The 27313-nt window shown below is 34.6% G+C and overlaps 1 protein-coding gene across 1 annotated transcript in view; it reads right to left on the bottom strand.

The window, feature by feature from the left end:
* Positions 1 to 27313, bottom strand: part of STAT4 (signal transducer and activator of transcription 4) — a 95216-nt gene that overhangs the window by 31044 nt on the left and 36859 nt on the right. Inside the window, exons 4-7 of the mRNA XM_045858090.1 lie at positions 6965 to 7063; positions 4615 to 4707; positions 3617 to 3695; positions 578 to 663 (exon numbers count right to left, since the gene is read on the bottom strand). Of these exons, the coding sequence (XP_045714046.1) occupies positions 578 to 663; positions 3617 to 3695; positions 4615 to 4707; positions 6965 to 7063 (357 nt within the window). The remainder of the gene's footprint in view (positions 1 to 577; positions 664 to 3616; positions 3696 to 4614; positions 4708 to 6964; positions 7064 to 27313) is intronic.

Here is a 27313-nt window from a genome sequence, read left to right as displayed (position 1 = left end):
AATCACATTGAATTTCAAGGAGAGGTAGAAAATAAAATAGAGACATTTGCCCTCTTTTAAAATATTTCACTGAGACAGAAAAAAGTTCTTCCTTTCCTTGGGAGGAGATTAGATTGAAAAATTCGGTCATCAATAAACTATCCTGAAATCTAGGAGAGTGCTTAACAAAATGTCATTTTTTCAGCATAGAAACTAGAACACTTATTTTTCCAAAAAAATTTTGGCAGTCTTCAAGTAATATTTTAATTATACATATGTAGTAGAACCCATCTTAGCATATTAAGTACAGCAACTAAAAGAGTTATATCTGAAATACTGGCAAATAAAAATTGTGTGAAATGTTTACCTTGACATTAATGATAGCTACAATAAATGTACCACATAAGGAAGATAAATAGACTCTAGAGAGTACCAGCTTTGTAAATTCAGAAGCATGACAAAGTGGACTCTTCCTAGAAACGTGACCATTTATTCATTCAACATAAGTGGAACAAATAAAACCCAAGAGCTTGATTCTTTTCAGTAGGATTAGCTGTAGGAAAATAGGCAGAAGGCCAAATTAAAGTTCTTCACTAACCTTTCTCTTGAAGTCAAGACTGTTGAGCATTTCTTGTAGAGTCAAAACTTCCTGACTCATTAGGGCATTGTTCTTGTCACCCTGGTCTACCAAGGAAAAGAGATCAGATTTAGAGTTTGCTCCAAGACAAAGCTCTGTGTCCTAAAAACCAATTTGGCTACAATCCATTCTCCTAAAATGCAAGAGCCCAAATAGTGTCCTGAGAGATGAGCTTCTTAGTAGGTCTGTTCATTTGCCAGAAAGGTTATATCCAAGCATTCCAGAGAGGAGCTCTCTATTTTACAGACCCTGAGAGAAGACTATTCCTCATACCATGTTTCTTTTTGGGGTAGGGAGGGAGAAGATAAAAAAAAAGTTTTTGCAATGGCTTTCTTATTACAGTGAGATACCTCTACATTGGATAATAATCCAGATTGCCTGGCTGAAGTAGGAAAGGAAGGGAACTGTCTTTGTGCCCATGATTGAATCATATTTAACTCCTCCTGATGTTTTACCTTATACACAGTAATTACAGGAAAATGCCAGGTGGAGTTAGGGTTTTATCTACTTGCTCTTGTGAACTAATAACAAAGACTAAAGCCTTTGCTTTTCCTTTTTCTTTGCAAAATAGGCTACCCTCACAGTAAAACTAAAAGTGGGAAAGAGTTGCAAATCTTAAGAAAGAATCTCTGGGGGAAGAAAAACAAAATGATTTATCCTCTTTAATGGGAGATGTACAATAAAAGTTGTATTATTTAATTTAAACATTAAGCTTTATTGGTATATAGCAAGTGACGGTTTCTATAACCACTCATATCTATGAAAAGTAAATGCTGGGAATGCTGATCTGACTTGTGTAACTGAAAAAGAGGCACCAGAATAACATTGTGCCAAATTTCTCTATAAATTGGCACTGATCTCCAGGAAGTAATTCTGGGTTGCTTTAATTCACAAATTCACTAGCTCCTAAATCCCCACATGTAGCAGAACCTTGCTTATATAGCATTTTATCAGCTCAAAACTTCCTTAGCAAATACTTTCTTAATGTTACTAGCAAGGATATAACTTGTTTTCCATGCATCTTTCATTTTATTTCACTTATAGCCAACAAAATAAATACGTGATTTAAGTGATAAAATGATTATTTTTATGCTTCATAATGTTCACGGAGCACTGAAAGATATTAAATTAGCTCTAACTGCAATATATTAAGCTCAAAGTAATTTTACTGTTTGATGTATTTTGTTATATTCTAATTCTCAAAATTGATAGCTTGCATATGAAATTTGGCACAAGGCTGTTTTCAATGAATTGTAATGCTTGATTAAATTTGCAGTTGTTCTAAATCGTTTTAGCATTGTGGACCCCTTTGATAATCTGATGAAACTACATTTGTGTCATTTCTTCCGAGAAAAAAAAATTATATAATACACATAAGCAATTATAAACATTTTAAATGTTTTAAATGTTTATGGGAATCAAGACATCTGAAGATGCCAGAAGAACATGTCACTCCTCACCTATGCCAGGAAAAACAAGTTTCCTAATATCCTGTCTTTTAAATCTTAGACAAAAAGGTAAGCACTTGCACATAGTCATCCATACTGCCTTCCAGATACATTTTAAATTAATCTTTGGGTAGTTAAAGATGATTCTTTACATTGAAGGTTTATATCCAACTTGTTTTTAAATTATTTAAAAATAATTTTAGAATTTTAAAAAGTTGCAAAAATAATGGAGTTGCCATATATCCTTCATCCAGCTTCCTCTGTCTTACATAAGCATAGTACAATTATCAAAACCAGTAAATCAACACTGATACAATCCCTATTAACTAATCTAGACCTAATTAGAATTTCTTCAATTGTCCCACTAATTGTAACACACTTTAAAAGATCCGTTATTACTTTTAAATCTTGAACCTATCAAAGTCTCATTCTTTCCTTCCATTTCTTTTTAAAAAAAATTTTTTTATTGTTGTTGTTCAAGTACAGTTGTCTCCATTTTCACCTCACCACAACCCCCTGCCCCACCCATCCCCGCCTCTCTCCCTTGAACCTACCCTCTTTGGCTTTGTCCATGTGTCCTTTATACATGTTCCTTGATGGACCATCCCCTATTTTCCCCCGTTAACCCTTTCCCCCCTCCCCTCTGGTTACTGTCAGTTTGTTCTTTATTTCAGTGTTTCTGGTTATATTTCGCATGCTCGTTTGTTTTGTAGATTAGATTCCACTACTGCAAATGCAAAAAATTAAACTACTTCCATTTCTTAAAAAACAAACAAACACCTAACTGTAAACAACTGAAAGTTTAACCATAAAAGAGTCAAATAAATCAGTGTCTCTACATTTTGACATTTATATAATTATTGAAATGATCTTTTGAAGATTTTTTTATGATATAGGGGAATACTTAAACTTTAAAATGCAATTACAAAACTGTATACAAATGATCTCAATATTTTGCAGATAAATAGGTATGTATTTAAACATTTAGAAAAAATTGGAAGGAAATATTCTACCATTTTGACGGTGTTTATATGTAGACAGTGAAATTTTGTGTGGTTTTTAATATTTCAATGTTTTCATTTATTTTACAAATTTCCTACAGTGGGTCACATTTCTACTTTATAATTTTAAAAAGTTATATTTAAAAACTCACCTAGGGATGACATTACTAATTTCTTGATCATATTAGCAAATATTATTACTCTTTTGAATTATGATAATGATATTTTGCTTCTATAGGAGAATGTACTTAGTTTTTGGAGCTGCATGCCAAAGTAGAAGTGATTTCTCAATAGCTTAATCATTTACTTAGAATTGGTTTGTGTGTATATATATATATACACACACATATATATAAATTTTATATATATATATATTTATACACACACACAGAAAAAGAGGAAGCAAAATAAATGCTCTTCTCCTGAACCCTTCCTTCAAAAAAATAACTCAGAGAAGTAGATCAATTCATCAAGTCTGTTAGTAAAGAAGAAACCCTAGTCATGTTGCTTTTGTGTCCCAATGTAGAATTACAGATGAAACAAAAACTTACCCATCGTCTGAATTGTTTTATACCTGTAGTCAAATTCATCTTGCAGGTCTTCTAAATATTTGGTGTCTTGTTCTGTTATCTTTTTACAAAAGAAAACATACTCTCTCAGTTGTTATAATTAAGCATGTCAATGGAACATCATCAATATTTCAAAATATACTGTTTTATACTTCCGGTTTCCAGTAATACCTTAAACTAACTATACTCATGTAGAACCTACATTTATAAAGAGCTAATTCCCATAAAAGTTGAATAAAACTCGGAGAACTAGACTGAATTTACTTTTCCATTTTCTCTACTTAACTGGAAATCTTTTAGCATCTCACCTCTTGTTTGTCAATTAGTTCCAAATGATGCTACTAATGCCATTTTTTTTACCTGAGAATATGAATACTTTTTCCTTTCAGTTCCATATAATTCTGTGTTAGTGTACCAATTATCATTTTGCTTCAAGTCTCCTTTTTAATCTGCTGCAGTTTATGACAATTCAGTATAATTTTTGTTCCTTCTCTACTTCTTAGGAAAAAAAAATCTGTGCTTCCTCTGTCTCTTGTTTTTATCTCTGAGATTTTTACTCTTCTCCAAACCTGCTGATGGTTTTTGCTCATACATAACAGGTATTTAGTGTTGAGATCTGGGCTAAAGGCTTTTCATGTATTGTCTCCTGCAGTCCACACAACAACCCTATGAAAGTGGTTATCCTCACTTGTACAGATGAAGACACAGAAGTTTAGAGAGTGAAGTAACTTACTTGCCTGAGGCCGCATGGCTCCCCAGTGGTGGAGTGTGGTGGTGGGTAGACTCAGTCTCCAGTAATTGAAATTAAAATGCTTCCCCATAAGAAATCTTTTCTAATATGAGCATAGTGTATGAAAGGCATTTATCTTATTAACTAATTGCTCCATCGTCTCTGTAGGCACTAACTCTGGGCACATAGGAGAAAGGTAGTTGTATGGGCACAACAGCTAGGCTTTCTAGGCATCTGTAAGATCACTCACCTGAACACTATTTTTAATGGCAGCCACTTTGTGCTCCACATTCCTCTGTCTTTCTGAAACTGAAGAACTTTGTAAGGATTTCTCCAAAGGTCCCTGGAAAAAGAATGTCTTGAAATTTCAATGATGTTGAAAAAACAGGTTTATGATGAATGTAGTATATGTAGTATATTTTGAACTGAGGTTTGGATCAGTGTGATATGAAATACTCTATAGCCATTAAAAACCATGCTGTAGAAAAACATTTAATGCCATTTAGTGTCAGATTTTAAAAAATAGAGACAATTATAAAAATGCAATATATTTATGATCTCCATGGCTTATACATATATTTATAAATATATGCATATATGTATAGACATATATATTCAAGTATATGTGATTGGAAGAATACACACCAAAATGTTATGAGTACATTATCTATGAATAGTGAGAGTATAGATGATTTTATAGTTATTTTTCTTAATTTGCTATAATAGACCTATATTACTTTATAAATTCTATAGAACTAATACATGTAATTTAAAAATTAGTATAGCAAAACTACATTGTTAGAATTAAATGTAGAATTAGAATTAAATTCAGATGAATCTGACAGCATGAGAATTATTTCTACACTAGAACAAAGGGAGTTTACTAAAGAATATGTAAAAATGTTAGCCTCATTAAATAGAAAGGTTAACCAGCTTCTCTAAGTGGTCATTTCGTGACCACTCTAATAACCTGGCATTGAATGTGTTCCTTTGATATGAAGTTACATCTAGAATTGATACAAATACGAATTCAGAATACAAGTTAGAGATATCAGCATCCTCTTCACATTACAGTTGGGTGGGGAACTATGATTAGAAAGGTTGATGACGTGGCTAAAATCCACAGTGAATCAGTGATGGCACCTCACATGGAACCCATGTTCTTGACTATTTATCAAGTGTTCTTTCAACTACACCACAGTCTTCAGATTGGAAAGCCTTTATAAAATTTGCTCACTCTCATGTAGCCTCTGTTACTGTCCACTTCTTTGAAATTTACAAACCAGTTCTTTTGTGGCAGCATGTGGTTCTGGTAGATTATTTGCAGAATGACTTTGACTAGCATCTATTTAAATAAGCTAATGTCACTAGTTTAATTGATATCCAACATTTGGAGGGAACACACATACACAGACACACACTAAAATGATGAGAGATAAGAGGGATACAAAAAAGATAGTTCAGAATATAAATATGAGAATATAACATATTAGTAATGCATCTTAATTTTATCCTGAAGCACTGATCAAACTATATTTACTTTATAAACTTACTATACTTTAGATTTTAAATTAAATAAAAATAACACCATCCTCTTTTTCATCTAAAAATAAGAATAGTACATTTTTAAAACTTCATACTTTTCTCAAAATAACCATAAGTGACAATAACTAAACCTAAGAATTTTTAAATACTTAAAAATTATTCTTGGACCTTCAAAAATAAATATTGTGGTGTGATTTACTACATTATGGAAGATATCACTCGGAAAATTGATTATTGATAGACTCTTTTAATTAATAAGGATTATTCATTAAAGATTTCATTGATTCCTCTACTTGTCTTTAATGGAAGTTCTGAATTCATTCAGAATAGTGGGGTAAAATATAATCTAAAATATGGAAGAGCAACTTATATTCAAGCAATTAACAAGCAAGTATTTGTGGAGTTTTTGTAATACCAAATTACTGCTCATGGAGAAGTTTGGACTGGTGGGGTAGGAAATCAGGAGCTACTGAAGGATTTTGAGCAAGATCAATCCCTGAGGGTAAATATGCTGAGGGAAGCAGGGTTCCAAATGGTAGGAATTCAGCTAGGAGGTAGAGCATGGGCCAGAGTGTGACCAGTGGAAACAGAAAAATAAATGTAGAGATAAGATTCTAGAAACAAACTCTGGGAAAACTTGATAATTATCTCAATAAAGAAGCAGAGAAGCCCTGACAGGTGTGGCTCAGTGGGTTGAGCATTCTCCCACAAACTGAAGAGTTGCTGGTTAAATTCCCAGTTAGGGCACACGCCTGGGTTGTCAGCCACATCCCTGTTGTGGGTGGGAAGGAGGAAAGTGATGTTTCTCTCTCTCTCTCCTTCTCCCTCCCTTCCCCTCCCTCTAAAAATTAATAAGTAAAATCTTTTTTAAGGAAATAAAAGGAGCAGAGAAAGGGATCTTACTCAAAGACACATAGACCTTGATTACAAGTGAATGGAAGGATGGTGGCACGAGTAACACAGGTAGAAGAAGCTGGTTTGCAAGAAAAGAATTTCTGTTTGAAAAAAAGTTGAGCTCCAGGTGATAACAAGATTATAAGTTTAGAACATATTACCTGAATGGGCATGTTGGCTGCAGCCAATATTCTCCTCTCTTCCCTTAAACAGTTTGAAATAACCACAGCTACATGCATTGGATTTCCATGAAATTTTCCCTGAAGAAAGTGAGTAGAAACAACATAAAAGCCTAAATATATACACTATAAGGAAACATTACTCTTTGCAAATCAAAAATGATCTCCCAATAAATATGGGAAATTATTTGGGATTTGTTCCAATAACCTTTTATAAAACCACAGAAACTTATCTTTTGAATGTAGACTCCTGTGGGGCATATTGCTCTGTCTTCAAAACTCATTTTATTTTAGGCTTAGGATCAGGTTTAGGTAAAAAGAACTACTTACTATGGACCATGTTGGTCCCACCTATTCACTGGTTAACTATGTGCTTCATGGTGTGCTTAAAGCATTTCTTTCAGTCCCTGTTTGGTGGTGTTCATGTTGACTAGCTCAGGGAAGTTGAGTAAATTGAAATATTCTAATCCCTTTAAGGGGAGGATGTGTTACCCAGTTACCCTAGTGTCCACCACTGAGTGTCTCGAGCGCTCACTCACCTTACCTGCCAGGCCCTTGTAGGTGTCTGTGTTTTCTGGGTTTACAAGACTAATTTGAACAACACCATCATTTTAGTCATAGCATTAACCTTCTTTGTTATCAGAACTTTTCCAAGGCAGGATTAACAGGAAGCAGAGTAAATGTAGACAAATGCATTTATTTAGTTTCCCTCTGCTTTCCTCTATGAAGAGGATGCTAATTATCCATGAAATGGCAAAAAGGTCAATCAATTGCAGAAAAGAAAAAAACAATCTATAAAGTGAAAGATTAGCAGTTAATCAAAAGTAGATTATACAGACTAGTAAACCAAAAAGTTTTTCTGGAAAAGAAAAGAGGTTATTGGTTGTGAACACTTTTGTGGCTTTGGCTGCTGTCACAATTTTACTAGATGATGCATTCTAATTAGCACTTCCATTTGTGAAACTATAGTAAACAACAAGTAGCTGAGTTTCTGCTCTTCCATATTCTATGACCTTCAAAACTCTTCTCCACATCCCCCTTAAATCAGAAAACTCCCAAAGAGGGGGAAACATGAATTGACAGAAGCTCATTAGGTAAATAAATTAAAATAATCCTACTTGTAAGCAAGGACACCAAATTTCTTATTTCTGCATGCTGAGAATTTCAGATTCATTCTAGTTAGAATTGGTTCCTGTAGTTAATTTTCACATTCACTAATTTTTTTCCATATACCTTCCAAGAATCACCATCTGGTCTTTGTTTTTCTCACTGTTAACAGTTGTTTTTTTGTTAATCATTTAGATCCTATCTTTCAACATTTCTCAGCTCTATTGTGTACACTTTGTCATTTTTCTTCCCTACTTAAACTTCTACCTTTCCTTTCAGATTCAGTTGCTCCCCATGTCTTGTAAGGTTAAACAAAGAATCACCATGGTTTTCATCCAGGCTATCTTTTCACTTTCATTTTTCCTGACTTAGTCCCTCACTTAAATGATTTGAAACAAAAACATCTTAGAAAAAGTTGATCACTATAGATTCAAAACCAAATTAGCACTTTTTACTTTTATAAGCATCAAAGATGTACTTACGGTCACCTTTCACTAGTTAATATATACACCTCACAAAGAAAAGAGCAACAACATAACAAAAGTCAAAACCAAAAAACATTCCTAAGTAAGTGTTGGTAGAAGGAGGGAAGGAAGAGAAATTACCTGTTTTCTGTTGTGATAGTGTATTACACATATCTTCTACTCTGTAGCTTATCTTTTCACTGTCTCACAGGGTCAATGAATAGAACTTTTTAATTTTAATCAAGTCAGATTCATCCCTTTATGGACAGTGCTTTTCATGATTTAAGGAGTCTTCCTCTAACCTGCAGTCATGGAGGTTTTTTCCCCTACATTATCTTTTTAAGCCTTTATAGATTTGCCTTTAATTTTAATTCCCTGGGAGATTGTTAATAATGAGAGGTCCCCTTCACTTTTTTCCAGATGGATACTCAGTTCCAACAATACTTGTTGAACATTCTGTTCTTTCACCACTACTCTGCCAGACCAACTCTGTTATAAATCAAGTGTCTACATATGGATGGGTTTGCACTGAAACCCATTTCATCTTATGGTTCTGGCTATCTCTTCTCTATTAGCAAACTGTCTTACTTACTAGTGCTTTATAATAGGTTTGATGTCAAGTAGAATAAGTTTTGTTTCATTTCCATATGAATTTTAGAATCAGCTTGTCAAGCTATATATACACACTCACAATTATGTTGAAAATTTGAATGGTAATAAATTTTTAGATACATTTAGGGGAGTTGGCATCTTTATAGCTGTGTTCTAATTCATTTTTTATGTTTTCTTTAATGTTTCTCTATGAAGCACTGTAATTTTCAACAGAGATCTTACACATTTTGACAGGTTTATTTCTGTGTAGTTTGTAGTTTTAATAATGAAGTAAATGGCATCTTTCTTGTTTTAGCTGGTGTGTAGAGATATATTTGACTTTTACATACTGATTTTGTATTTAGCAACTTTTCTAAGCTCTTATTAATTCAATAATGTATTTATAATATCTTTTATAATTCTAAAATTTATTTGTAGATTCTTTTGGATTTTTTGCATCTAGAAATCATTATATATATATATATAATATATATATATATTGAGTTCTATATATAGAACTATATAGAATTCTATAGAACTCTATAGAACTCTATATAGAACTATATATAGTTCTATATAGAGTTCTATATATGAGTTCTATATATATATGATTTTATAAATACTGATAAATTTTTCTTCCTTTTCAATCATCTAGTTTCCATCAGGATTCCACCTTAGTCCTAAAGACTTATTTAAAAATGTATTGGTGGTTTGGGCTGTGGGGACAGATGGATCAAGCAAAAAAAGAAAAAAGAGAAAGAACTCATGAATACAGATAACAGTGTGGTGATTCAGGTGGGGACGGGGTGGGTGGAAGTAGAAGAGGGTATAGGGGGATAAATAGTAATAGAAAAAATAAAAACTTTTAAATGGGTTATTGCATCAAAAAAAAAAGAGAAATGTATTGGTTAATCCCCAAACATAGGGATTTTCTATTAATCTTTTTCTTAAACTGATTTTTTATAGATTTAAAAATTCTAATCAGAATTGGTATTCCGAATGACTTTAGTCACTTAAAATTTATTGAGATTTGCTTTGTGGCCCAGCATATGGGCCTTTTGTAAATAAATGTTCCACATGAACTTGTAAAGAATGTGAATTCTGCAGTTGTTAGGTCAAATGTCTTATACAGGTTCATTAACTCAAGTTTGTTAATTCTGTTGTTTAAATTTCTCAATCCTTGCTAATTTTTTGCCATATTAATTGTATCAATTATTGAAAGAGCTATGTTAAAATTTATTTTGTGAATTTTCTCTTTGTAGTTCTGTCAAAAACATTCAGACTTGTTATATATTACTAATGAGTCAAATCTTTCATTGCTATGAACTGACCTATATCTCTTTTTGCCTAGGGGAGAAAATGTAAACTATGACATTATTTTTTATCACTTAGAATTTTATTTTATGCTTTTTGAAGGAATTATTTTTGCCCTGGCCAGTGTGACTCAGTTGGTTGGAGCATCATCCCATAACCGAAAGGTTGAAGCATTATTTTGATTTTTCTAAACATATAGACATTTAAAATCACTTATCAATATTGTGCATATAAAAGGGTGAATATACATGAAATAAATTGGTTAATGTATTCCTAAAACTTCTTCACATACACGTTAGAATTCAACTTCTCTAAATTTAAATTATTAGCATCTATACTTTTTAAATAAAATAATGTCTTCTGAGCCATCAAGAATGTTGATGAGGTAACATTTATTTAAAGTGTACACAACTACTGTCTCCATTTTGTAAGTTTTGATGATAGGATTTTCTTCCTTTTTTTCCTGTTTTTTTTAATTATTGTTCAATTACAGTTGTCCCCATTCCTCCCCCCGATTCCTCTCCCCTGCCTACTTTCTTGATCTTACCAAAAGTTCTCAATAGAAAGTTTTTAGACAAAAACCAGACTCACATTCCTTCTGCAAATTGTCCTTAATGGTTTGTTGTCTAAAGCATTGAGGGGTTGTAGTAACCTAATCATGCCATAATGATTAACAATCACCTCACTACACTTTCAGGTGAAATTGTTATTTAACTATTCAGATACATGTCTATAAAAATCACTGAGAACTAGATTATATCATAGATTCTCAGATATCTATTCCAGAACACTTCTAACCAGTCCTCTGTCAGCCTAACCATCATTCATAATATTTTGGTTCATTCCCAATAACCAAGAAGTTCTTACTCTTAGACATTGTTTACACTTTAAATTCATTGGGGTGGTAACCAGAAATTGGCAGTTAGGCATAAGATTACCCAAACACATACCTGTGATCCCTTTAAAGATCCTTTTGCATCGACAGTATAATCTTAAATCTTGTCAGAGAAAACCAACCTCACCCCCCACCCCCAGTAATGCTTGTTTGATTAAATACATATTTTAGTAATTTTCAGTGGTATCACATTGGAAATTAAGTGCAGTCTGTTCAAAATCAGCAAGAAGTTTCTGGTAAATGGATATTGTTCATCTTAATGATAATCCTGAACAGTACAAAATTTGTTTACTCCAGCTTTCCATTGTTCTGAGATTTCATTCATCTATTGTGAGGAATTTGGCAATTTCTCTTGCCACTGTTGCTTTGTGTATGATAGGCATTCCTTTTGCATGAATCTCAGTAATGAAAGGTAATATAACTTCTCCTTGTCAGCATCTTTCTTCCTTCTTACATCCTGTAAAGCACTTTATTGTTGCTTTCGAAGATAATATGGAATTTAAGATTATCCATTTAGTGACAAATAATTTTCTTAATATCAAATTTATACCCTGCTGATTTGTTTCCATTCCATTCTGCACACATGATAACTATTTCTTTCAATCATAGTGTTATATTGATGACACTTTAAACAGCAATTAAACTCAACAAGTGCAGTACCAACAGCGTGCATAATTCAAGTGATGTGACAACAACATGAATAGCTATGACCCAATTTCACATCACAGGCAATGACAGTAACATTGTGTTTGCCCCTGACAATGGAATGCTATTGAGCATAAGATGCAATTTGATTTCAGAGACGTTAAAATGTGAGGGAAAAAGATGTCTTAGAATCAAAGAATATACTGTTTTAATCTTTTTGCTGCTTTATGCTAAATTCCTTAGCTTTCCTTAAAATTCCTTTTCTAATTTAAATTCCCCTTTCAACTAATTTCTAAATTTGACTTGTCACTAAAGAGTGACTAGTTCATCTGCTTTTTTTCTCCTGAGTGATGCTTTTTTCCTCGCAAGTGGTCGTAGGAGTACCAGTCAGAGGTAAAGGACATGAGAAAGCTTGCTTAAAATAATCTCCATTCAGGTGGCACAGAATCTGAATTTTCACAACTAGACAGTTACTCCTTTGAGTTCTTTTTCCAAGGATCTTCTTTAAAATGCAAACACATGAGGGAGACTTAACACTACATTTAATTAATTTCTTCTGCATTGTGAAAGATTTACCAGATGTTGTTCTCTGGCTGCAATGACTTAGCAACTGGAAGAGGAAAGTAATGGGTCCCAGGACAAACAAATAAAGAGGTTTCAGCAGAGCCTTGAAAGAGAGCAACAATAGTAACCAAGAAGGCTGTTGGAGTCTGAAGAAACATGTAACCAACAACTATTCTGAGCATGGGTTCCTCCAGGAGCTAATCCTGAGACAGGGATTCTAGTGAAGTATGATTGGGAGTTGACCTCCAAAAAGACAGTTATGGGAGTGGGTAAGTGAGTCAAGGAAGAGAAGGCAGGCAGTAAAGGGTGTATTACCAAGCCACTCTGGTAACCAGTGTAGACATGTGATTTAGATTTAGCTATCCAAGGGCTTTGGGAAGTGGAGTATTTTTACAGCTCTTGTCATCATTAGCCCTGAAGCAAAAAGATGCAGATGCTGGCAGTTATAAGTCCACCTGATTAAAATGATGAGGCCCAAGGGAATGTGGTCAGTGCACTCCCTGCCCCTGCTATATACCAGCTCTTTCCTAACCTCTGTTTTAGACATTTTGGATTTTTCATTTTAAAATAACCTGCAGCCATACTGCACTCAAATGTTGATATTTCTTCTTTTACAGTGTCTCTGGAATATGAAGCATTTGTCTCCAATTACATAGTAAAATGTTTCATGTTTTTACTGGCAATCTATAATCTCCTGCACAGTTCTGGTTGCCAGCTACTAGCTCTCTCCCCTTTTATTACCCGAAACACTGCCATTAAATAATTTGTATCCTTTCCCCTCACCAGTGTCAGATGTACTGGCCAGTTTCTACATGACAACATAGTCTCAGTTTCAGCCTCTTATTATTTCCTTCTCTTTGTTCTGAACACACAATTTTTTCTTAATGGTTCTTTTTTCTACCCAATGTTTCCTCACTAGAATCATAAGTGAAATAAAAAAAAACACATTACATCGGCAAGTGTATCTAGTTGTCTTAGGCAGATTTAGATATAGAATGGTCAGCCTAATAGATTTAAACAGCAATTATCTTTCATAATAACTAAATCAACAATGAGATACCACTACATATTCATTAGAAAGGCTAAAATCTGAAACATTGACAGCTCCCAATGCTGACAAGGATGCAGAGCAATAGGAAGTTTCATGGTACACGCACTGTGGAAGATAGTTTAGCAGTTTCTTAGAAAGCTAAAACTATTCTCATCATACAATCCAGCAGCCACTTTCCTAGGAACTTAACCAAATGAATTAAAAACTGTGTCCACACAAAAACCAGCTCACAAAAGTTTATAGAAGCTTTATTCATAATTATTAAAGCTTGGAAGCCACCAAGATGTCCTTCAATAGGTCAATACATAAACAAGATGGAATATTTACAGGATGGACTATCTACAGGATGGAATATTATTTAGTGATAAAAAGAAATAAGTTATCAAGCTACACAAAGACATGGAGAAAAATACAAAGGATATTGCTAAGTGAAAGAAGCCAATTTGCAAAGGCTACATATTGTAAGACAAGACTATGGAGACAGTAAAAAAAACAGTAGTTGCCAGGGGTTTTGCAGGGAGAGGGAGAAATAAATAGTGGAGCACAGGGGATTTTTAGGGCAGTGAAAATACTCTGTATGGTATTGTAATGGTGGGTATATGACAGTACGCATTGGTTAAAACCCACAGAACTGCGTTAACACAAAGAGTGAACTTTAATGTAAACTACCAATTTTATTTAATAATGTATTTTTGGCTCATCAGTTCACTTACACCCTAATGTAAGATGTTAATAGTAGGGGAAACTCTGGCAGGGGAAGGGAGAGACTAAGGGAGTATGTAAGAATTCTCTGTACTTTCCACTCAATTTTTCTGTAAACCTGAGAATGCTCTAAAAAAACAAGCCTATTTTTATTCTTTAAGTATATTTTATTGATTATGCTATTTCAGCTGTCCCACTTTTTTTCACCCCTATCCTTCTCTGCACTACATGCCCCCTCTCACCATCATCCCCCACCCCTCTAGTTCAGGTCCGTGGGTTGTACATATAGGTCTTTGGCTTCTCCACTTCCCATATCGTTCTTAACCTCCCCTTGTCTATTTTGTACCTACTAATTATGCTTCTTGTTCCCTGTACCTTTTCCCTTGTCATCGCCTTTCCTCCTCCCCACTGATAACCCCCCACGTGATCTCCACTTCTGTGATTCTTTTCCTATTCCAGTTGTTTGCTTAGTTTGCTTTTATTTTTTTAGATTCAGTTGTTGAAAGTTGTGAGTTTGTTGTCATTTTACTGTTCATAGTTTTGATCTTCTTTTTCTTAGATAAGTCCCTTTAACATTTCATATAATAAGGGTGTGGTGATGATGAATCCTTCAACTTTACCTTGTCTGAGAAGCACTTTATCTGCCCTTCCATTCTAAATGATAGCTTTGCTGGACAGAGTAATCTTTGATGTAGGTCCTTGCCTTTCATGACTTGGAATACTTCTTTTCCAGCCTCTTATTGCCTGTAAGGTGATCTGTCTCGCTCCTCAGTTGTTCCTCCCCGCTTATTTGCATACAAATGTGGGACTGCCTGGTCCACTGCCTTGCCATGTGTCCTCTCTGTCCCTCTTATCAGTCTGGATGAATGTTTCTTCTTCAACTCCTTGGTTGTCAGACTTACATACAGTTTGATTTTCTGGCAGTTCTGGTTGTTTTGTTTTTAAATTTGTTGCTGTCCTTCTTATCGTTGTCTGAGGAAGCAAAGTATGTCTACCTATGCCTCCATCTTGGCCAGAAGTGAAAAATCAAGCCTATTTTTAAAAACTGTCTTACTAGCCCTGGCTGGTGTAGCTCAGTGGATTGGGCGCAGGCTGCGAACCAAAGTGTCACAGGTTCAATTCCCAGTCAGGGTACATGCCTGGGTTTCAGGCCATGACCCTCAGCAACTATACATTGATATTTCTCTCTCTCTATCTCCCTCCCTTCCCTCTCTAAAAATAAATAAATAAAATCTTTAATAAATAAATAAATAAAAATTGTCTTACTGAAGTCACAGTTCTGACACATCCTCATGCTATTCCTTTTGCCAGGAATGAACAAACTCAAATGAATAGAATTATATGTCTTTCTTGTTCACTTAGCATTAAATTCTCTCATCACCACAAAGGTTTTCTTGATAAAAATGATTAATGCCCTATTTATGTTCCTAATACAGTTCCTAATAGTTCCTTAAAACAAACTAGCTAAAAAATTAGCTACAGGTATATATAGCTTCCCTTAAGTAATTTTTTTAATTAAAAGAAAGTAGTTCTTAAAAGCATCAAGTATGTCTTCTACAAATTCTGAGAACGTTTCCTGAGCCACGCATGTTCTCTGTCTGTGAACATTTAACTCATCTTGGACAATCGCTCTGCGAATCACTTGTTATGTAAAGTCAAGGGACTTGGGCCTGTGGCTGTCCCTGCATGATCCTAGGCAAGTCAGTTCTTCACCTTCATTACTTTATTACCCTGTCAGTTACTTGGAAAAATAATACTTGTCATCCATCATAGAGTTATTATGAGGGGCATGCCACACAATTGAGAAGGAGCTTTGTAACTTGTAAAGCCCTGTATATAAATATAAGGAGTTTTCTATGTTGCCTCATGGGGATGTTAGGAGAATTTAAATCTTGTAAATGGTAGGTAAATCAATAATAACAGGAGATAAGAAGCTTCCTATTAGTTTCACAGAAATGACTAGAACTAATTATAAAGCCAATGAAGTTGTGTTCCAGGAAATATATTTACATGAATAGAAAAGAAACTCCAGAAGAAAGAAGACTATGCATTAGGGTTTTCAAAACATTAGACAATAGGGACTTTCCTGGCATTTCTTTAGGACTAATTCTCATAGGTGCACCCACATACACTAAAAGCTGCTTTGAATAAAAAATTAACACAGAGAAGCTAGTAATTAGAAATAATAATACAGTGCTTTCACCTGAGCATAATTCATATAACCTTTGGGGAAAAAATAATCAACACTGTACTTTGTATGCATAGAGAAAAAATCTGGAAGGTGATGTGTCAAAATCTCATAAATGATCATCCTTGGGGAAATGGGATTGGTGAGATGGGGATTTACACTTTTACCTCCATTCTTTGGTATCATTAGCATTTTAAAAATCACTAAAGATGTGTTACTTTTATGGTTAAAACTAAACAAGCTGTGATAAATTAAACATACATACTCTATATTAGGACTTTCTCTTTGCTTGATTCAAGTAGAGGTTTTTGTAAAAGATGTTGGTTTTAAACAGTTGTAGTTCAGGTGAAAAGAGAGAAAAACAGTGCTGGAGCCTCGTTAGATAATTATGATGATGAAAATTCAATGCTTTTGGGGAATTCACAGCCTTGTAATTAAGAGATAAATGAATTGCTTAATTCAAAGTGACAGGAAGAGAACAAAGTAGATTTTAACAAACTCTACTTATCATTTATGTGTTTGAACAAAACAATAACAGAACCTGCCATTTATGGAACATCTATGATGTGCAGGGTGCTTTATAAGCTTTGTTCTTAACACTGACAAGAGCCCGAAAGACACATGTTAGGAAGCCCAGTGGTAGGGTCATTGGTGAAAAAATCATAGAATGGGGAAGTTATGAAGGAACTCTTCAAGTCCAGGTGTCTCATTCTACAAGCTATGACCTTTCCAAATGTTACTGTTTTTTTTTAATGCATTCTTTCTCTATTTAACCAGACCGCTTGAGCCACAATTGCATTTAATTTTATTTTACCTAGAAATGATAAGTCTGTTCAAGGACCAACCATTCTTTGTGGAACCTCAAGATAGCTGCAGCAGTTAAACCAAACAGAAATGACTGTGTTTAATTACAAAATTATTAAATCACTTTTCTTAGGACCACTTAGGTTTTAGTACCTCTGGTAGTTATATTTGCTGTTGGTAGAGGTGATTTCCCATGGACCCTGGGTGTCCCTCATGATCTTGCTGGGCATGCCAAGAATGCAAGGTCCTGACCATTGTTCAGGGTTGTATTTGTAGCAAGCAACCTTAAGTGATGAGACAATGCCTCCCCTCAGCCAAGAGCAGGCTTGCTTCCCCCAGCTATAAAAGTAGTGAATTCTTCAAGTTCAGTGTTCATCTTCTGTAACACAACCCACTGAGTGTGCAGACAACCATGATGGACCCACTGTGTCACCCCTTTAGGACTTCAGAGAAATGGGGAACAAATGCCAATGAGCATGAAGCTTTGACTACTGCTTTTGCTGTGAATAATAAAGTCTTTGTCTCTGGTCTAGGAGCCTCATGTCAGTTCCTAGCATGTACAAAACGACAACAAGTTCACTTGTTAACTTGAAAGCAGAGTAAAATCCCAGAACCTGAACACTTCTTCATACCCTCTTGTGCTGTAAAATTTCTCACATAGCATTTCCATCATTTATTTCTATGTCCGATTTCCTGTCTAGAATCTCTGTCTTTCATAAGCAGAGATTGGTCTTCTTCAAGCCTAATCTTGAAGCAGCTGTCACCTGATAGGAACCTCACTAATTTCTGATGGATGATCAAATGAGAGGATGAATAAGCTGAAATAATCCTCTTCTAACTGAGAGAAAAATAGAAAAAACATATTACTCAATCTCTGTGGTGGCAAAGACCTCTATCATTAAATCCTTCTGGAGTTTTTATTAGTCACTTGTCCCTAGTACCAGGGGATAAGAAACTAGATTCTTGAGATTAGTTAAAAGAAGACAGAAAGGTTTGAAATAATCCTGGAGATGGCAACCTTGTTTCTCAAAGGCCCTGGTTGACCAGCATCATTGGTAGTGGGGCCACCTTGGGGAGACTTGAACTGTGAGGATTGTCTCTCCAATGGTGATGATACTCTGAGTCTCCTGCTTTCTGTATAGTTTGACACATTTTCTACTAATGATGAGTGATTTGGTGTCCTTTGCTTATGTCTGGTAAGGTCCTTTGGGTACCCTTATTCTCCTGAGAATAAGGACACACCCTCATAATTAAAGAGTGTTTAGACAAGACAAGAAAATGAAATGCAAATTGTAAATATTGGTAAAGAAGGTGTACACATATCTCTTGTTGATGATATAATTGTGTATCTAGAAAAAAAGAAGAGATTCTAATAAAATAATTCTGGAATAATTAAACAAGATAACATGCTTTTTGTGTACACTGGCAAAAACCATCTAGAACTGGAAATGGGGGAAATGTTGCATTTAAAATAATAGGGAAAAGAATTTTTAAACTTGGGAATAAATTTAACAAAAGAGGCAAAAGACTTACAAGAATTAAGCTACGATTGTATAAAGACTTTAAACAAAATTTGAGGGGAAAAACTTAAAAAATAACATAGAATAAACATAACATAGACTTCTAGGGTATGGGATTTAGTATCATAAAAATATAAATTGTCCCAAAATAAACACATATATTTAATGAAATTGAAGTTAGGTTCTCAAGAGTTGCTTTTGGAGGGTTCGGGTTAAAGGAAAGAGTTGATAACATTCCCATGGAAGAAGTGTTGCACAATAGTTAAGAAAATTAAAAAGGCCCATTAATTTTTTAGTGTTTGATGTCATAAAATTTTCTAAAGTGTTCTGTTTTGCTTTGCTTAATATTCACAACTGTTTGAGATAAATACTTATCACCCTGATTTTATGGATAAACTGATGTAGAGAGATGTTAAGTAACTTGAAGCCAGGATTCAGTTTGATCCCAGACTGTGTTTTCAACCAGTTAACCACTGGGGTATTGTCTCTAAGTGGGGAAAGAAGGACTTGCCATACAAGATCTTGAAATATACAGTAAAGTGTAGTATTTTTATAAAGCATAAATATAATACAAAGTCCACATTATAATCTATAGTATTGACATGTAACCTGATAGCAGAGCATAACAGAGAGTGGTGGGAAATTATCATATAAGAAAATTATTTTATTTAATAACATAAAAAAAGGTAGTATTTCAGTTTGGTGGGGAAAAATGATTATTTAAAAAATCTTGCTGGTATGAATGTCTATCAATCCAGAAGAAAAAGTTGGATGTCTATACAAAGAATTTTATGTGGATTAAAGACTAAAAATTTTTTGAAGGTTAGAATAAATTCTGGAGAACATGTGTCTAATGGGAAACTTTAAACCAAGGCATGATTCCCAGAAACTATACAAAAAGATGGATTTTTACTATATTTAAATATTTTTGTATGGAAAAAGATGTCATAAAGCCAAATGAAATCTTAGATTGAAGAAAACATTAGTAATGCATATGAAATAATTATTTATCATGAAAGACATTTTTAAAGTAATATTTTTAATTTGAGGTCTGTCCAGAGAAAGTCCAGCCATTGTTAATATAACAAGAACAGTTGGCATGACATCGATGTAACCTGGCAGCCAAGGAGAATGGACTGGAATGCACATGTGTGAACAACGATGACTTCACTGTACTAGTTGCAGGGGAGGTAGATGCTGTTTAGTGAGCATGTGTACTGTGTGACCATCACATTCAAAATGAGCAAGTAGAGTAATGAAACTGCATCAAATTTTCCATTAAGCTTGAACATTCCTCCTAAAAAACTATTGGGATGATTCAGAAGGCTGCAGCTATGGGCAACTGGTGATTGGCGGCTTCATCACAATTATGTGCCTGCTCATGGCATCACATCTCATGCAGAGTTTTTTTGCAAAACAGTAAATCACCCAGGCGACTCAGCCCACCTACAGCCATATTTGGCACTCTGTGACTTCTTGCTTTCCCCAAACTAAAATCACTTTTGAAAGGGAAGAGATTTTAGACCATCTACAAGATTCAGGAAAATATGATCTGGCAGCTGATGGCAATTGGGAGAACTCTGGGAGGTCCCAAGGCACTGACTTTGAAGGGGACTGAGGTGTCATTGTCCTGTGTACAGTGTTTCTTGTGTCTTGTATCTTCTTCAATAAATGTCTCTATTTTTCATGTTACATGTCTGGATACCTTCTAGACAGACCTCTCGTATATAGAACTATTTGAAATTGATGAGAAGGCCCATAGAAGAAAGTGAATTGGAAATTGTCAAAAAGCCACATCCAAATAACTGATAAATGAGAGAAAGAATGCAGAGAAAAGTGGGAGGGCAGGAAGGAGGCAGAGAGAGAAAGAGAAGTAGGTGGGGGCGGAGGAGAGAGAGAGATTAATTTCCAACAATCAGGTAGGCAAGAATGAAAATACCTACTCTTAATAGAGATATGGGGAAGAGGGTCCTTGTACACACTGTTGATGAAATGAGACTTTTAAAGCCTATTTGGAAAATGATCTGAGGATATCTATTAAAATTTAAAATATTTATATCTTTGACTAGTAAGTCCATTTCTAGGAATCCATCCTAGGAATGCATGTACAAAGTTGTCTGTTATAATGCTCTTAATGAGGTAAAGAGAAACTGAAGGTCTTTCTGATGCTCACCCAAGGGGAATGGCTCAATAACCTGTGACACATCCACTCCATGGACCATTTGCTACTGTTAAAATCAAGAGATTTCTGCAATGTAAAATTTGGAAAGCAGAGAAATGAGTAATAAAACTTCATTTTTAAATGAAAAAATCCTGACTTCCCCATTTATAAAATTCCAAAAACACAATACACATGGAAATAAATCATCCACTTTCCCATTTTATTTAATTAAGAGACTACATTGGTTGTTAACACTGATGTCTTTGGAGGTGATAGCATAGATGGAGGTAGGAAAAAAAGAAGGGGAAAAAAGGAGCTTGGAATAAAAAGCAGTATGTATGAATATCTAATTTATGGTAGATTATATATGACTGTTTATGGGGTAAAAGTGTGAAAAGATAGTGGTGACCAAAATGTTAATGGCGGTTAGCTTATTTTGGTGGAATTTCAGGGGATTTTTTAGTTTCTTCTTAGACTTAGCGTTATTGTTTGAATTTTTACAAAGATATGCCTTATTAAGGAATTGGAAAAAATCAAAAAGCTATTTTCATCATAACAAAAATTCCATTGGTAAAAACTCTTTTATTACTTTACATATTGTGCAGAAATTGGAAAATTACAACTCCTAAAGCAAGAAGTGGAAAAATCATTCCAATGTAAAGACATAAAACCAGTCTCTGAAGACTGTTGACATTTACAAAGCAACCCTCAAAGTGTCCCTGTACACTTTCCATTGAACAAAAATCTGAAATCTATTTGAACTGTAGCGGAAGTATTAATATCAGATAGTATTGAGGGAAATGGAAACTGAAGGACTGCTAATATAATAATTCATAAGTAATGGAAGGTGAGTGCCCAAATGACATTTTTAGTCAACTATGAACATCAAGCCAGGTCTTGAGCCAATTCTAAAACTGTGAATCCTGATGTTGGTTTACAGACACCCAGAGTGACACTTCCAAGTGGTCCCCAAGCCAGCCTAAACTGTAAGGCATGCTAACATGCTTGTATTTAATGTGACTTCTTCTCTCAGGGTCACTCTAGAAAAGACGCTAACTAGGTGAAATTTGACTCTCAGGTGCCAGAGCCTTTAAAATTGACGAATTCTGGCTTCTATGACTATTTCTAATTTCAGCTTCCATCAGAATGTATTTACCTCATTCCCTCAGTTCTTACCTCATTTAGAGCTAATTAATCAGATGTAGTCACCTCTCACTTCTATTGCCTTAGATGAAAAACTTTATTAAACTGTATTATATATTTTATTACCTCAGGGCCTTGATCACCTGACATGCAGAACAAGCTGCACTTAAAACCTATGTGGAGGCATGGTTTACCAAAAAAATGCACTGGAAAGTCCTCAGGATTTGAGGTCAGAAGTCAGGGTTTTACCTAGCTCTGTCATTAACTATGACATTAAAAAATAAAGCCACTATATCTCTCTGAGCTTTGATTTCCTCCCCAATAAAATCTGTACCCTGCCTTTTTCTCCTAGGTTGTGAGAATCAAGTGGGATGTTCATAAGATCACAATCATTAAACAAAGGTCAATTATGTTTTTCTCTGATTGTAGAGGCAAAATATCCTTTGAAAAAATTTTGAATGTGAACATCATTAAGAAAATAAAAATCACCCATAATCACAAGATCTGGAGTTAACTGATGTTAACATTTTGATGTGCCCATTTAGTTTTTTCTCCATGTATATATTTACATATGATATTTTAATAGCTATTTAATGGTTATTTTAGCCCATCTGATTTATTTAATAAATTCTCCACTGTTGATATTTAGATTTACAAATTTTCACCATTAATGGGCTGTGAAATAGCCCTGGTTAGTGTGGCTCAGTGGTTTGAGTACTGGCCTGTAAACCAAAGGGTCACCAGTTCAATTCTCAATCAGGGCACATGCCTGGGTTGCAGACCAGGTCCCCAGTAGGGGGTGCATGACAGGCAACCACACACTGATGTTTCTCTCCTTTTCTTTCTCTCTCCTTTCCCCTCTCTCTAAAAATACATAAATAAAATATTTTTAAAAATAGGCTGTGATATATTCTTGGTTAAATCAACCTCATTAACTTATAATAATTAAATCTTATTTATTTATGTTTTTGCCTACTTGGTATGCCAGAAACTTCTCAGTGTATTTTAAGTGTATTAAAGTGTCCCACCACTACTTGATTTCTCTCATTTCTCCTTGTATTTATAATTTCCCTTATATTTCTATTTAATATTATTTGATGCATACTGATCCATGAATGTTATTTGTTCATTTAAAATTGTTTCTTTTTTAATGCAATATTTGTCCTGATTATTGCTTTTGGACTGGAATTTGACATTACCTAACCAACTTGTAACCATCATGAGGATTAAATGAGATGTTACATGTCCTTAGTGCTAAATAAATGTTAGCTATTATACTTCATTTCTAGTTTACTATTATGTTATTATAATATAATATGTAGCGACCATACTTTCTTTTTTGTCTGTGTGTGCCCGATCTTTGTCCTTGCCCAACCTTTTAGTTTTAACTCTATTAATACCTCATTTAAGGGGTAGTTTGAAACATTATGTTATTAAATTTTCTGTTATGATTTTAAGTGAGAATCTTCTCATTTTTAACAGAAGAATTTAACCCACTTACATTAATTACTATATTTAATATATTTGGTTTTACTTTTGGCACCTGGTTTTCTCTTTCTTTTGTCTGTCTTTTGCTATTTAGTTCATACTTCTTTTCTTTTATCTTCTCCACTGTTTTAGAAGATATACCTAGTTGTACATGCATATAGCAATTACCACTCAATTTGTCAAAAGTAGTTTTGCATGCCCAATGGTTCACAACTATTTATTTTCACCACAATCAACTCCTCTCACCGTGGTCTATACTGCAGCACTGATAGAATGGGCTGTGATCCATGCCCAGTTACCAGTTACACCATTTCTTATTTGAAAATCACTTGCACCAATCACAAGAATCCATGGTTGCATGACCATGACATTGAAACATCCTTTTTAGTGTCCATAGCAAAAGCTAAGTTTAAAAAATTTCCATGTCAAAATAAAGAGTTTACCCTAGCTGGCGTAGCTCAGTGGATTGAACACGGGCTGTGAACCAGGCATCGCAGGTTCGATTCCCAGTCAGGGCACATGCCTAGGTTGCAGGCCATGGCCCCCAGCAACCGCACATTGATGTTTCTCTCTCTTTCTCTCTCCCTTCCCTCTCTAAAAATAAATAAATAAGATCTTTAAAAATATATTTTTAAAAAAGGAGTTTACCATAATTTCATTAAATCTGTTAAGTCTATGAGGGAGGAACCCCCCAAAATGGAATTATCTTCTGGAGGGAAGGCCCCTTGTAGTACAGGCTTTCTCTGCTAGGTGAGTGTTCTAGGAACTCATCTGTATCAGTGTACCAACTGGTGTTGTTGTGAGAGGCTGCATTTGGCTTCAGTGAATTTTTTTGAAGACATTTTCAACACACTTGCCCATTTCACAATGGGTGATTTATGAGGATACCTATGTACCCCATGCTGAGTGTTCAGCAATTTTTGACAAGAAAAAATGGAATGACCTCCATATCTCACAGTCTCTGTTCACCCAATCTTGCCCCAAGCAACTTTTTTTTTATTTTCCTGGATGAAAACAGTCCTCAAAGGGAAACATTTTGCCAATGTTGAAGAGGTGAGACAAAAAATGGCAGAAGCATGGAGAAAAAATAGCCTCTTCAACAAATGGTCTTGGGAGAGTTGGATGGCTACATGCAAAAAAAAATGAAACTGAAGCACCAACTTACACCATACACAAAAATAAATTCAAGGTGGATAAAAGATTTAAATATAAGTTGATATCATTAAAGTCCTAGAGGAGAACATAGTCAGGGAAATCTCGTATATTCCATGCAACAATATTTTCACTGATATGTCCCCTAGACCAAGGGACATAAAGGAAAGAATAAACAAATGGGATTTCATCAAAATAAAAAGCTTCTGCACGGCTAAAGAAAATAGCATTAAAATGAAAAGAGAGCTAACTGTATGGGAAAACATATTTGCCAATGATACCTCAGACAAGGTTTGATCTCCAAAATATGAAAAACTCACATGACTCCAGTCTAAGAAGACAAACAATCCAATTAAAAAATGAAACAACGATCCAGAAGAACCTATGCACCCCAATGTTCATAGCAGCACAATTTACAATAGCCAAATGCTGGAAGTAACCAAAGTGCCCATCAGTAAATGAATGGATCAAAAAACTATGGTACATTTACAAATGGCATTCTATGCAGCAGAAAGGAAGAAGGAGCTCCTGCCCTTTGCAATCACATGAATGGAACTGGAGAGCATTATGCTAAGTGAAATAAGCCAGGCAGTGAAAGACAAATACCACATGATCTCATCATTAATAGGAATCTAATCAACAAAATGCACAAGCAAGGAAAATATAGCCAAAAACATTGAAATTGAGAACAGACAGACAGTGACCAGAGGGGAGGGGGGAGGGGATAATGGAGGGAAAAGGGTGAAGGGTTTGCAGAAACAACTATAAAGGACACATGGATAATAACAAGGGGGGGGTGGAAACAGGGAAGGAAGGTCGGGAGGGCTGAAGGGGAAGGGAGGGGTGGTAGGAAAAGACAGAAAACTGTACATGAACAACAATAAAAAATGTTAAAAAAGTAAATAAAACAGGGACTATTTTAAAGTTTAAAAAAATGTCAGGAGCACTGAAAGGCATCAAACTTGACGAGTTCAAAAACTATTTTGATCAGTGGGAAAAAATGTCTCAATAGGTATATTGTATCAAGTGGAGAGTACTTTGAAGGTGACTGAATTTTAAACATGTAAGAATAAATAGAAAAATTTTTATAAATAAATTTTGGGTTATTTTGTGTCCCCTCTCATATATCCACATGGTTTCTTTGTCAACCTAGCAAAGTATGCTTCTAGAATATATTTTGGATTGTCATTTTTGTTCCATTGACTTTGGTCTCTTCACCACTTGTATGTGTGTTGGCCCTTCTGTCTCTGATTTCCATGTGCTATGTTCCTTCATTCACACCATTGTGTGCTTTAAGTTTGCCTCCCACGTCATCTGTTTATTCTCCATGGTATCAATTCTGTCCTTCTCTGTGTCCAACACAGATTTAATTATATTCTTGTTTCTTTTTCTCTTCTTAAAATTCTTCCTTATCTTAATTATCATTTCCCTCTTTTTATATTATCCCATTGAACTTTTCATTTTAACCTATTTGCCTCTTTTAAATTTTTGCTCCTATTTCATACACATGGTTTCCTGAGAAATCCTTTGTACTGTGGAGTAGATCATTTTCAAAAGTATACTGTCTTCTAATATATCAAGGTGAGCTTGCGAAGCTCTCTCTCGCTCTTTGTTTTTAAATTCTCATCAGAGGACTTCTTTTTTGGCTTTTAGAGAGAGAAAGGAAGGGAGAGAGGGTGAGAGAGAAACATGAGTGCGAAAAACTTTGACTGGCTGCCTCCTGCATGTGCCTGAACCCAGAATGGAACCTGCAACCTAGGTATGTTCCCTGACTGGGAATCTAATCCACAACCGTTGTATTATGGGATGATGCTCCAATCAACTGAGCCACAGCAACCAAGGCTGACAGTCTCTTATTATGAATATTCCTCCTCAGTCTCAGGCATGTATCCTTAGGCAATATTTCATTAGATGAATGAGGAGTTGATTTTTCTTATCATTTTAGTTGTTGATACTGATATAGATTTTACTCATGATCTGACATTTAACTGTTCAACGATTTTACATTTTAATCTTGTATGTTTGTCTTTTTTTCCTTTATGCATTTTATCCAGAAGTTTGGAGAGATTTTTATATATAATTGTAAATCTGAAGTTTTGGGGTTTTTTTTTTTACCAAAGTCAAAGGCATGATTTCCAGGCATTATGGAAGACTGAAAAGGCATGTATTTAAGGAAGTGTGAAAATTTAAATCTCTTATCAAAGTCCCTGATGGGAGAAATAGAATGATCTAATTCTCTCACTCATAGGGTCAGTCCTCTTTCAAGTTAGAGCATAATTTGATTTTAAACAAATGGTTGTCAACATCTTTACCATATTAGTCTTACTAAGATGCTAATGTGTCTCTAATGTCTAGTAATGTGTATTTTAACTTGAAAGAAATTTATCAGACATTATGAAGTCTAGTTTTTCCTTAGTTTGTCTAAATTTCTCATCACCCCAGCCTTGAAAATATATGTAGTTTCATTTGCACATATCTGGTGAGAAACCAAGGTTTGAGACCATAAATAATGGGTTGCTAAGTTTGATAGGTATCAGAGCCT

Source organism: Phyllostomus hastatus, unplaced genomic scaffold (assembly GCF_019186645.2).
Source record: "Phyllostomus hastatus isolate PE091 unplaced genomic scaffold, TTU_PhHast_1.1 phas_contig_1, whole genome shotgun sequence".
Classification (NCBI taxonomy): domain Eukaryota; kingdom Metazoa; phylum Chordata; class Mammalia; order Chiroptera; family Phyllostomidae; genus Phyllostomus; species Phyllostomus hastatus.
This window is presented reverse-complemented; position numbering and strand designations above follow the sequence as displayed.